Below are 14,303 nucleotides of genomic sequence, written 5' to 3' on the forward strand. Positions count from 1 at the left end.
CGATTTCCTGGAATTTATGGGAATTTAGGTGGCTTATGTGTGAAGATGTGGTGCCAACTCCCTCCACTGACTTACTAAGGCCTCATTGCTTCCACGCCATGACGTGTTGCAACTGTTAGAAGTGCCAAAGGTGGACATACCGAAAATTAGGTAGGTGGTTATAATTTTCTGGCTGATCAGTGTAGATCTTATGGACCCACCATCAGAGGGGTATCAATATTTATTTATGGCTTTTAACAGATAACCTTGTTGGGCTTAAGTGATGTCAGATACTGATATCCCAGCAGAAACAACAGCAAGAACCGTTTATCAATGTGGATTTCCCATTTCAGCTGTCCAGTTCATGACATTGCTGATTAAGGACTTCAATTTGAATTGACATGTTCCTCAAACTGTTCGATTTGTGTGGGTTCCAGCACTGCCATACAAACAGCTATCATTGTGCAAGCAATGGGATGGTAGTGTACTGGTGTAAGATGATAAAAGTCACACTTAAAAGCCAAGGAAGCAACTGGACTCCCACACTAAACTGGCCATATTGGGCCTCTGCACAGCTTTCAAATCAGACACACTGGAGCATCAATAGTGTAAATGGTTTATGGGGAAACATTTTGACTGCCATCGGAGGTTTTCTTTTTCTTTTTGGCACAACAGCTGTCAGTTGAACCAGAGCTGAAATTTTTACTGCAACAAGTCAAGATCCAAGTCTCTAAAGCTATGCCCTTCACCGCTATCCCACTATGGAGACTAGAAAGTTATTGTTCATGAAGATTTTAAAATAAGCTCGCACGTGCACCCACCATTACAAATGCTATACTCTGGACCATTCCAAGTAATCAAATGTGATGAACATACGTTGCAAACAATTTAAATGGCAGAGTACTAATGGTATCAATGGAAGGAGTCAAACCAGCATATTTGATGACACCAGCTGCCACTACAAAATGACAGAATCCCTGTGACTCCATATCAATGACTTCAAAGCATCCCATCAGTTAACCTAGTCACACACACCTGAGTAACCCTCACCTCAGCAAACAAGTCCACAAGAATCACCAGACACATCAGTAGTTTATACTAGAGCAAGCTGGCAGGTGCATTAACAAATACCTGCACATTCTGGGAGTTCCTGTCTACCATGAAGGGAGTGAGTGTGTGGGAAGCATTGATTTACAACAAGTAAAAGTTTATATTTTGTTTCCTTGGTCTGCTGAACTAACTTTGATGATGTTCATGTTTATGTACTGTTGTCAAAGGTATTTTTGAATCCTGAAAATAAAATCAGTTTACCTAGTTATGGGAATATATTAGTGAATTACTACTGCATGTATCATAGAAGAATCCTACAACATTATCAGACTCAATAGTAGGAAATGGTTGTTTCAGGTTACCTACAGGTATGACATAAGTGCTATTGTAGAAGCAGCTTTCTTCATAAAACATGATACAGTCACTTGTTGGATAAGCAATGATCAATATGTTCAAAAACTCTTTTATTTTTCCAGTCTTGAACTCATATACACTATCACAATTACAGGTTTCAGTACATTGTCGTAGATGACTATATTACACTTTCTAACACAATAACAAGTGATCAAGATCAGAAAATACCTAATTTCTTTTTATTTTATTTACTTCAGTGACAGCAGATACCATTCACAGTAATAAAAACTAATACTTTACACTGTCAGTTTCAAAAGTCTGCATGATAATTGAATCATTATGTGTTGAAACTTGCTATCCACACAATTAAAGAAGCCTTACTACTATCTTATGATGACAGCACAGGCTATGTTTTGTTTGAGAGGCAGAGAGCGAGAGAGAGAGAGAGAGAGAGAGAGAGAGAGAGAGAGAGAGAGAGAGAGAGAGAGAGAGAGAGAGCACATGGATAATGCTGCATTTCTATACTTAACTACGCAACCGTCCCTCAAAATATTAAAACCCTGATTGCATCAATTTACTTTATAGTGGTGACACATCTTCATAATCAGTCAAATCTATATGAAATTACATTTTAATTGAATCGCAACACTTTTCCATTGGTCACTGCATCTTTTTTTCCCTTAAGTTATCAGGTATTAATTATATTTTTAGAATAAAATTATATCTTCGGTAGCAAAGTTCTTTAGTATTAGAGAATTTCATAGTTACTATAGTTGAAATTCCACCTTCTATTACATCAGCAACAGATATTCGCGCATGAACATAGAAAAAAATCTGTGAAAGTAATACGACCAAAATTTTATCACCTAGAATGTTAACACTGACCCTGAAAATCTGTCCTGTATAATTTATTTTGGTAGTGTTCTTAAACTTTTAAATAAAAGATTCTATGTTTTCTCAACACACAAATTCTCTCTCTCTCTCTCTCTCTCTCTCTCTCTCTTTCTCTCTCTCTCTCTCCACTGAAGATAGCAGTCTTCTTCTTTTACACAAAATTGCATACTGTTTTATAACAGTATCTGAGATGATGGACTGGAATAAAATCTTTTACCACATAAATGGTGCCCTCTCTCTCAAAAGTTTTACTCCAATTTTTTGCCACTCATTTGGGTACAACCAAAGCTCTTGTGCTGATTCTAAACAGGACATTATGGCTGCACCCTTCCAAGTAGTTATCTGGGGATCCATTTCTTTTGGATTTGTGATGATGTCCAATTGTTCTGCAAAGGTAAAGTACAAAACAAAGATTAGACTAAACTGCAAATTTTCTTTCCACATAGTACGGTGGGATTGTAAAAAACCTACCTAGCAAGTAACGATGATGACAGATGAAAAAAGAGACATTAGACAATACTGAGCAGCCAAAACAGAAGTGAAATTAGAAGCTGGAAGTGGCCTGGAAAGTTTGAGCAAACACTATCAAATGTAATTTTCTTACATATTGTTCCTCTCTCAAGTTGATAAAAGAAGCTATTAAAAATATTTTCCACAATCTAGTTCCTTAAAAAAAGGGCCAGAGCTTTTAATTTTTTTTTATCACAGTTACAAAAAGATTTACAGAAGGGCACTGCTAACTCTTAATGCTGAAAAGGAATGACATAAAACAGGATACTGAGAAAGAGAAATAAAAACACCTTAATTTACAGGTAAAGGACAGGTATTTTTATGCAAGAGTATTCTTCCAGTGTTTCAGGTAATTACAATAAAAATTTCCAAAAACTGTCATAGTAGTTGTGTCGATATGAAACACAATAATTAACAGACAACATATAAGCTCCCTTAAAATGCCACAAACAAAAATGTGAACAGGCAACAACTTACCTGTAGTTGATTAATGTGGTGCATATAGAAACTTTAAGATGTTTATATCACAGATTAACATCATAAGGTGAACCTCAAAGGGAAGAAACGAAGTGGGTAGTGTGAGTGAGGGTTAGACTGGTTTGGGAGGGGATGAAAGGACAGAGGAAGAGTAAGAGAAAAACTGTGGAGATGAGGCTGTGAGTGTAGAATGAGTCAAATTGAAGGCACAGGAAAAAAGTGTGGGGGTGGTTGTGTACAAAAAGGATTGCAGTACTCGTTGTAAGAATAATTACCAACTACATACTGAGAAGCTGATAATGGAAGAGGAGGGGCTGGGGAGAAAGTACTCAGATGGCACAGGTTGTAAAGCAAGGTAATGCCTGTCTGTAACAGCCTTAATGAGGCACTGATTATAAAGCAAGGGATTGCTCTATAAATGCAGGCATTATGACAAATTATAAGGTATTACCCTCAAAACCAAAAACATAACCTGCAACATATTTCCTGTAACATATTCTCAATGCACCTAATCCTCCAACCACCCCCATGAATCAGAGCCAAAGGAACACACCCTCATCAATCAATGTCACTCCTGACTGGAAAAACATCCTTTGCCAGGCCTTCAGCTACTTACCATTATTTTCTGAAATTAGGAACATCTTACCAACAACACTGCCAACCCCTTACAGGGCAATATTCCTCCACCCACCCACCCAATCTAGTCCATCCTTATGCAATATCTACTCCCAACCTCAAATGTTTCTGGTGTATGTTCCTTACCATGCTAAACCATTTGTCTCTGTGAACTGTGAATTTATAAAATTCTCAGTAGTGGAAGTGCACCGGAGTATGAGGTTGTAGGCATGTTAATTAAAAAACACCAACACATGCACTGATATTTATTGACAGTTCATTCTCACAACACATAATATTGATGATGCCAGATTCTATTCCTGAAATACATTGTCTACTGTTTGTTTACATGTAAGAACACAGTACTTATTTTTGTTCTCCCACTACTGTCATTACATTAACACAGTTCTCAACAACTGAGATAGTATTCCTGTGAAATGCCTTCCTATATGCTTTCAACATTACTACTAAATAGTATGTGCTCTCGTGAATTCACAAACAGACTCCCCACTCCGGGCTCGTGTCTGGCTATTCATAGGCTCACCTTTTAGCAGTAATGTGTCACTTCATAATTTTTAGTTATTTACAGGAGAATGCTATATTAATTAATGATATAAGAGAAAGAAAAATAAAGTAACTGGCCTGAGTTTCTAGGACCACTTACTTTATGAACCAAATATTTTGTGTCCTTGTAGTTTACAGAAACACAAGGCACTACATTCTCATATCATAATGGTACCATAATTTCATGTTCAACAATCATGTTCAGGAAATTCCGAGCTTCAATATTATCAGAACAGAATTTTTTGAAATATTATGGGGTATAAAAATGGGTGGTGTGTTGAAATCATATCTTAGTATATTAATAACTTCTGAATTACAGAAATTTAGTCTAAACAAATCACTTTCTCAGAATTGCGAAAAACTGGTCTCCAAAGGCAACTAGATCACTGGTTATTAAGTTTCAATTTTGACACATGTATTTTTACATTAGACCATAGTGAAAATGCAATATTTTTAAATCCTCGTATTCCTGAATTAATCAACTTTAAGTGAAAACAGTGGGAGAATGCCAACTGTAAAAGTTGATAAAGCACACTTGTGGAGCATTCACAATTCTATATTTGTGATAAAAAGAAAAAGTGGTGCCTGCAGCATGTTGGATTAAACACATTTCAACTCTCTCGCCATATGGGCCAGCTATCTGTGGAAGACACCTGTGCAACACCAGTCGAATGAACTCACATAAGGCATCACATTTTGGTTCTGTCAATGGTACATCCTATTCTGTCCTATCAGAATCACAGCCACCCATAAAAGCAGCCATATTACACACCAATTGTGCTGTAACTTCAGCACAGCATTTTACGCAGACATGACCACCTGAACAAACTCCAATGTCAAACTGTGCCCAAGTGGAGACTTGAACACCCAGTTGTAGAATGCAATGCTGAGCAGCGTGTGCTGGACTTCAATGGCTGTTTCAGAACCTGTGAACCCTGTCATCTGGACCCCTCTTCCCCCCTCACTCATCACCAGCTTCTCCAAATTATGTAGAGGGTAACTGTCCTTACAACAGCCTCTTCAATGTTGCGGTCCTGCTGTATCCTGTCGCACACCAACCTCCATCCCTGTCCCCCACTTATCTTATTCTACACTCATTCCCTCCCTCGTCCCCTGCTCTATCTTGCCCTCCCAATCTGTTCATCCACATCACTGGGCACCACATTTTTCCTGTCTGTGCCAGAGTGAGCTACCCATGGCATATTCATATCTCACATGCTTGCTCCCTCTCACTGTACAGCACCAGCCACCCAACCCTTAAACCTTCCCAACCATCCCTTACTTGCTTTCTTCTCTCACTTACTCCACCTGATAAAACCACTCGCAGCAGTCAAGCTGCAGTGCCACAACAATGTACTTTGCCAAGACGATGTTTTCTGTAGAATCTCCATTCACAAGGTTTGTGAGAAGTCCACAAAACATCAACTGAGATGCCCCTGCTATGCTCCAGAGACTTATCTGATGGGTAACTGTTTAGGTAAATAAGCAGACCATAAAAGTAATGGCATCCATTTGTTTTTCTTGGGCACATGTTGTTGACTATTGCCTGCTGAAACACAGGAAGTGGAGATATCTAAAAAATGGACCAGTACTTTGGGATTAAAAAATAATATCAGAACAATTCCTGCCTTAAATGGCCTCAATAAATAAGAAACAACAACGGCAGTCACCTCATGGTGTGGTCACAATGCACATCCAGTACCTGCTACTGATGTACAGTCGGCAAAAGAAGATAGCTGACAACACTGTTGACAGCTTTCAACTGTGAAGCACAAATGGCTATAGGTGAAAACATTAGTTGTCTGCGGAGCTGCAACAACACTAACGTGTTGTCATAGAGACATATACAAGCTTTCAACACGTGAATGACTAAGGTAAACATGCAAAGCATCTACGCCAAGTCCACTGCAACTCTCACAAATCTTCTTTCACCAAACATCACATGCATCACTCATATGTCCACTGTCAGTATCACTGTCTCTCTCTCTCTCTCTCTCTCTCTCTCTCTCTCTCTCTCTCTCTCTCTCTCACCTATAACATCATGTTACATCACTGCTGTGCAAAAAACATTTGGCATCTGGTGATTTATTTTAAAATGTGGTCATCGAACTGCATTTTAACAATGTATAACCTAAATATGTTTTGACTGTTACTCTAATAGGTCCATTTGATGGGTGCCTTGTGCAATAATGAAAGAGACAAAATAAAAGAGTATTACTGTTACTCCAAAAAGTTTATTTCTGCTGTGGATCCCCTGGCAACTAAAATGCAGTATGGTAAAATGTTTTTTAATATTTTACTCAACAGGCCTGTTTTGGCTTATTGCCACTATTAAGTGGTGTCTAGTTGGAAGTGACAACCATATTGCATCTATAGTAAAGCCTATCTGTCATGTCTCGGTAAGTATAATCGCTCTTGTAGTTATCAAAACGTCAAATCTGAACTGTCAAAATATCTGGAGAAAAAAAGATAACATATTTTTACATTTCGATAACTACAAGAATCACTATACTTACCAAGACATGACAGGAGGACTTTACTGTCTAAGCAATATGGTTGTCACTTCCATCTAGTCGTCACTTGATAATGGCAATAAGCTGAAACAGGCCTGTCGTGTAAAATATTAAAAATCACACTACCTTATTGCAGCTGATTTGGAGAAATCATTTCCATAACATCTTACCTCGAAGTATACTATGCTGCGGGCCCAACAGGATGTAAAATACAGTAACTTAAAACATTTTGGTCCTGACACATTCCTTCATATCCAATCTCTTCACTAAACGAAAAATCTAATGTTTATGATACAATATCAAGAAAATTAATTAAAGAGTGTTGTTCGAGTTTAGCAAAATCTCAAGTAATTTTTGTAACCAGTCACCTATGAGCAGAAAAACTTCCTGATTCAGTGAAACTGTAACCAGTCACCTATGAGCAGAAAAACTTCCTGATTCAGTGAAACATCCTGAAGTTAAGCCATTGTGTAAGAATGGAGATGACAAAATACCATCAAAACTTCTGGCCAATTTCATTTTTGTCAACCTTCTCAATTTTACAAAAGTTAATATATAAGCTACAACAACAAACAACATATTGTTGAAGCCACAGGTAGGATTTTTAAAGGGTTCTGACACTCTATATGAGAGGCAAGAAAGTTCTTAACTCATTAGGCAACAAATTATAGGCTTCCAAAATATTCTGTGATTTTTCAAAGGCATTCAACTGTGAAAATCACAACACTTTTTTACACAAATTAAAATATTATGGTATCAGAGGAATTTCTCTGAAATGGTTCAAGTCATATAACACAGGAAGCAAATGGTGTCAGTTGGAAGGAGTTCTATATTACAGTATCAAATTACACATGAACTAAAATTAACTATGCATTGTGTTCTGTGAGATTTCATTTTAGGGCTTTTGCTTTTTTGTGTATATTGATTATAGTATCTGGAATCGAGTAAGACTGGAGTGCACCTGCAGACGGCTTCACAACAAGGAATTCCCGGTACAATGCAGAGACACATCACAGGCAGGGACGACTGACAACATAGACCACATGGCTAAATACCACGACCAGAGAGCAAAGCCAAGTTGGATACCAAGACACAGCAACTATCAGTGACCAGAGCAATGACGAATACATAAACGATCACAAGCCCAGGTGGAGCATGACTGCGGTCTGAGCCTCTGTGCTGCTGGCTTTACAGAACCACTGTGAGTGTCGATAGGTTGGCGCGGTGGGCATGGCCCACACGTAGCACTGTGGTGGCGATAGCAGCACTCGCAGATTATAGGAGTGTCACCTAGTGGCTGTTGTCTACGTCCATGCCTTCTGGCGGGCTGTCAAAATTGTCGGACCAGGATACCAGATTAATAACACAGTAACATTATCAGCAGCTAAATTGTGTTGTTTCTAGATAATACAAATACTGTAAAACATAGCAAATGAAATGCTGTTTTGGAAAAAAGTTTTAATTAAATTTAATGAATAGTTCCCAGCCAATCACCGTATGCAATTCAGAATCAGAAAGAGGTTTCCACCTGACATATGTATAAAGTATGATGACTTGAAGATAGAAAAGTCTGACAGTGTTAAATTCTTGGGATTAAAACTTGACACCAAATTCAGTTGGGAGGAACTGCTGAAACACCTAATCAAATCATTATTTGCACTGCAAAAATTGTCAGACAAAGATGATATGAAAATAAAGAACATTGGGCATACTTTTCTTACTTTGATTCTGTAATTCCATACAGTATCAAATTTTGGGTTAACTTGTAAAATCAAGCTTAAGTTTTCCTGGTCCATAGTCATGTAATACGAATAATTTATGGTGTAAATTCAAGAGCTACTTGCAGAATGCTGGATACATGAACTACAGCATCTCAGTACACTTATTACTTGATGAAATTTGTCATTAGTAACACAGTACAGGGTGGGGCAAGCAAAAGTGGCCTGGATGAGTTGATACAATTGGACATGACTATGCATATAACCAAACACCGTTTGGTTGATGTACACGCCACTTGTATGCCAGCCACATGAGCCAAGCCAGTTCAGAGCGTGCTGCAGACTGTGTCAGTGTGAGTAGAGCAGTGCAGAGGGGGCAACGGTACTCACAGTGGAGCGGCATGCTCATTGTGGAAAGTTATGTGATGACAGAGTTGTGGAAACAATGTGATCAGTCATTTGCTGTAAAGTTTAATGGTGTCAAAGCGCCAGCAAATAGTGCCGTGCAACGCTTAGTCCAAAAAAGGCATCGGACAGGATCTGTTTTGAACAAGCCAAAAAACGTGACCACACACAAGAAAAATGTGCCTGCAGTTAACCAGAAAATGCTTCAAAGTCCCAACAAATTGACCCAACACCTGTTGCAAGAGACTGGCATATAACCTCGATCATGTAGACAAATACTCTACCTGGACCTGCAGTCTGGTTACGGCCCTAGCTGGCTGCCCTGGTCACCTGATCTGTCAGTGTGCAATTACTTTGTGTGGGAAGCCCTCAAGTCTAAGTGTACCGCAACAACCCTAATAGTCTTCAAGAATTGCAGCAGAACATTTTGGATGAGACTGCAGCAATTCCAGCAGTCCAGCTTCGATCCAGCTTCAGCAACTTGCTGACTGAGGCCCAAAACTGTCAAAAGATGACTGTGATCACTTTCAACATATGCTATAGTGAGGTTAGCACTGTTTTTCCTTTCCTCTGCTGTGTTTCTTTGTACTCTGGAACTCTGTTCTCTGATCCATTTTTATTTGCCCCACCTTGTATAGGTTTGTTTCAAACCAACAACTCAGTTAATGTCATCACTGCAAGGAATAAGAACAATCTTCACAAAGACTTAGTCACTCATTTTGGTCCAAAAATGTGTCCACTATTAAGGAAAACATAATTTTAATAGTGCGCCCTTAGCCATAATAAGTTTAACTATTAATAAAGTATAGCTAAGAGGAGTCTAAAGTATCGAACGGTTGAAAGCCCTGTCTAGTCCACTGATGAATTTCGCACCACAATCAATTAATGTATATATTATTAGCTATGTCATATAATATGAATACTATGTAATAACTGACTTCGACATAGCTTTAATGCAATAATGTGATCAATAAAAGTTTTTGTTATAGCCTTCAGTCAGAAGATTGGTGTGATGCAGCTCTTCATGCTAGTCTATTCTGAGCAAGTCTCTTCATCTCCAAATAACTACTGCAACCTCCATCTATTTCATCCTGCTTACTGTATACTGTATACAGGCCTTGGTCTACTTGTACAATTTTCAACCCCCCCTTTTCCCTCTATTAGCAAATAAACAATTTCTCAGATGCCCAGAATGCGTCATCACTCAATCACTTCTCTTGGTCAAGTTGTGCCATAATTTTCTTTTTTCTCCAATTTGATTCAGCATCGCCTCATTTCTTATTTGATCTACCAATCTAATCATCAGCATTCTTCCATAGTGCCATATTTCAAAAGCAAATTCCTCTTTTTCACAAATGTTTTTCTTGCTATTGTCATTCTGAATTTCATGTCTTCCTTACTTTCACCATCATCAGTTATTTTGCTGTTCACATAGTATAACTCCTCTACTACATTTAGTGACCCATTCCCTAGTCTAATTCCCTCAGCATCATCTGATTTAATTAAATTGGATTCCATTACCCTCATTGTACTTTTATTGATGTTTATCTTAGGATCTCTTTTCAAGACATTATCCACGCCATTCAATTGTTCTTCCGAGTCTTTAGCTGTCTCTAACAGATTTAGTAACAGCCGAACGAGACAGATGCAGCAACAGGGAAGTAACCGCTTTTGTGACACTTACGAGTTCCTAACCAGGAGCGAATTTTATTGTATCATCTATGTTTAGTTTAGTTTCTTGAGTTTCTGCGTGTAAATTTAATAACAAATAGCCATAGTTCTCGCATTTTCATTTGTGTCAGAAAGTAAACCGATTTTGTGACGTATTACAAGTTCCTAATCAGGAGCAAGTTATTTAGTTTCACCTCAGTGCATCAGTAGTTAGGTTTTTGAATATCTGTGTATTACTAGAAACAGTTCGTTCGTTTTCGTCAGGGCCTACAGTAGAGTTGCGCAGCATGTGCCGATAGTCCGTTTATCAGCATACTTTTGTTTTCCACGGTCTTTTGTATGGACAGGGACTGCGATTGTTGTGTGCAGATGTGAGCCCAGTTGGTGACACTTCGCTCTCAGCTTCAGGCTGTGATGGCGTCGGTTACACAGCTTGAGGCTGCAGTGGTTGGGCACCACTGTTGTGGGCAGGCCGTGGGGATCCAATGGACGTCCAGCACGTCAGAGTCCTCTGATCAGTCCTCACTGGTGGCCAACCCAGTTACTGCTCACACTGAGACTGACCCCTCACCTGCAGTCGAGTGATAGGTCGCCCCAGGGCGAAGCAGGCGGTGAAAGACTTCCCAGGCAGCCGCACATAAGGTCTCCCCAGTTTGTCTGACAAACAAGTTCCAGGTGCTGTCTGTGGCCGACACTGTCACTGAGCCAGATGCTGTCGCCTGTCCTTTTTCAGAGGAAACCACTCAGACTGCAAGATCCGGGCAATTACAGAGGGTGAGATTATTGGAAGTTGAGAGCTCCAACGTTAGGTGAGTTATGGGGCCTCTTAGGGTCTTGGCTGACAAGAAGGGTAAGAAAACCAATGTGCAATCCATGTGTGTACCGGGTGAAGTCATTCCGGATGTGGAAAGGGTTCTCCCGGATGCCATGAAGAGCACAGGGTGCAGCCAACTGCAGGTGGTTGCTCACGTTGGTACCAATGATGTGTGTCACTTTGGATCAGAAGAGGTTCTCTATGGTTTCGAGTGGCTAACAGAAGTGAAAAAGGCTACCAGTCTTGCTTGCAAGATGAAAGCAGAGCTGACAATTTGCAGCATAGTCAACAGGACCGATTGCGGACCTCTGGTACAGAGCCGAGTGGAGGGTCTGAATCAGAGGCTCAGATGGTTCTGTGACCATATAGGCTGCAGATTCCTCGACTTGCGCCAAAAGGTGGTTGGGTTTTGGGTTCCACTGAATAGGTCAGGTGTCCACTATACACAGGAGGCCACTACACGTGTAGCAGGGACTATGTGGTGTGGACTGGGCAGTTTTTTAGGTTAGAGGGTCTCGGGTAAACACAAGAAGGGCTTCAGTCACATAGGGTGCAGGCTGAACACAGGAAGAACATAGGTACAGGAACCATTGGTATAACAGTTGTAAATTGTCGTAGCTGTGTTGGCAAAGTACCAGAGCTCCAAGCGCTAATAGAAAGCACTGATGCTCAAATCGTTATAGGCACTGAAAGCTGGCTAAAGCCAGATATAAGCTCAGCCGAAATTTATGCGAAGAACCTAACGGTGTTCCAAAAGGGTAGGCTAAACATGGTTCGCGGTGGCGTGTTTGTTGCTGTCAGAAGCAGTTTAACTTGTCGCAAAATTGAAGCAGATATTTCCTGTGAGTTAGTATGGGCAGAGGTCATTGTTCGCAACCGGAATAAAATAATAACTGGATCCTTTTACTGACCTCCCAATTCAAATGATACAGCTGTTGAAAGGTTCAAAGAAAACTTGAGTTTGATTTCAAATAGGTACGCGACTCATATGATAATAGTTGGTGGTGACTTTTAATTCACCCTCAATATGTTGGCGAAAATACATGTTTAATTCCAGAGGTATGCATAAAATATCATCCAATATTGTGCTAAATGCAGTCTCTGTAAATTATTTTGAGCAGTTAGTTCATGAGCCCAAGCGAATAGTAAATGGTTGTGAAAACACACTTGGCCTCTTAGCAACAAATAATCCTGAGTTAATAATGAGCATCAAAAGCGATCCAGGGATTAGTGAACACAGGGTTGTTGTAGCGGGATTGAATACTGTAATCCCCAAATCCTTGAAAAATAAGTAAAAATTCACTTGACACCTTCCTGAGAGACACCACTCATTCCAAATTAATAATGTAAGTGTAGACCAGATGTGGCTTAAATTCAAAGAAATAGTATTGGCAGCAATTGAGAGATTTATACCAAATAAATTAACAAGTGACAGAGTTGATCCTCCTTGGTACACAAAATGAGTTAGAACACTGTTGCAGAAACAATGAAACAAACAAGTCAAATTTACACAGACGCAAAATCCCCAAGATTGGCGATCTTTTACAGAAGCTGGAAATTTAGTGCGGACTTCAATGGGAGATGCTTATAACAGTTTCCACAATGAAACTTTGTCTTGAAACCAGGCAGAAAATCCACAGAGATTCTGGTCGTATGTGAAGTACGTTAGCGGCAAGAAACAATCAATGCCTTCTCTGCGCGATAGCAATGGAGATACTGTCGAAGACAGTGCTGCCAAAGCAGAGTTACTAAACACAGCCTTCTGAAATGCCTTCACAAAAGAAGACGAAGTAAATATTTCAGAATTTGAATCGAGAACAGCTGCCAACGTGAGTAACGTAGAAGTAAATATCCTCGGAGTAGTGAAGCAACTTAAATCACTTAATAAAAGCAAGTCTTCTGGTCTAGACTGTATACCAATTAGGTACCTTTCGGAGTATGCTGATGCATTAGCTCCATATCTAACAATCATATACAACTGATCGCTCAACGAAAGATCCATACCCAAAGACTGGAAAGTTGCACAGGTCACACCAATATTCAAGAAAGGGAGTAGGAGTAATTCACTAAATTACAGGCCCGTATTGTTAACATTGATACGCAGCATGATTTTGGAACATATATTGTGTTAAAACATTATGAAATACCTTGAAGAAAATGGTATATTGACACACAGTCAACATGGGTTTAGAAAATATCGTTCCTGTGAAACACATCTAGCTCTTTATTCACGTGAAGTGCTACTGACAAGGGATTTCAGATCGATTCCGTATTTCTGGATTTCCGGAAGACTTTTGACACTGTACCACACAAGCGGCTTGTAGTGAAATTGTGTGCTTATGGAATATCAGATCAAAACTGCAAAATGAATTAGAAAAGATATCTGAATGGTGCAAAAAGTGGCAGTTGACCCTGAATAATGAAAAGTGTGAGGTCATCCATATGAGTGCTAAAATGAACTCGTTAAACTTCAGTTACAGAATAAATCAGTCTAATCTAAAAGCCATAAATTCAACTAAATACCTAGGTATTACAATTATGAACAAATAAATTGGAAGGAACACATAGAAAATGTTGTGGGGAGGGCTAACCAAAGACTGCGTTTTAAGGAGACTGCCTACACTATGCTTGTCCGTTCTCTCTTAGAATACTACTGCGCGGTGTGGGATCCTTACCAGATAGGGCTGAGGGAGTACATTGAAAAAGTTCAGAGAAAGGCAGCATGTTTTGTATTATCGC

The 14,303-nt window shown here is 39.4% G+C and overlaps 1 protein-coding gene across 3 annotated transcripts in view; it reads right to left on the reverse strand.

The window, feature by feature from the left end:
* Positions 1–1,866: 1,866 nt before the first annotated feature.
* Positions 1,867–14,303, reverse strand: part of LOC124616084 (actin-related protein 8) — a 171,531-nt gene continuing 159,094 nt past the window's right edge. For all 3 annotated transcript variants that reach the window (XM_047144335.1, XM_047144336.1, XM_047144334.1), the window contains one exon: positions 1,867–2,663. In XM_047144335.1, coding sequence (XP_047000291.1) covers positions 2,491–2,663 — 173 coding nt within the window. In that variant the 3' untranslated portion in view covers positions 1,867–2,490. The remainder of the gene's footprint in view (positions 2,664–14,303) is intronic.

The sequence above is a fragment of the Schistocerca americana genome, chromosome 5 (assembly GCF_021461395.2).
Source record: "Schistocerca americana isolate TAMUIC-IGC-003095 chromosome 5, iqSchAmer2.1, whole genome shotgun sequence".
In the NCBI taxonomy this organism is placed as follows: Eukaryota; Metazoa; Arthropoda; class Insecta; order Orthoptera; family Acrididae; genus Schistocerca; species Schistocerca americana.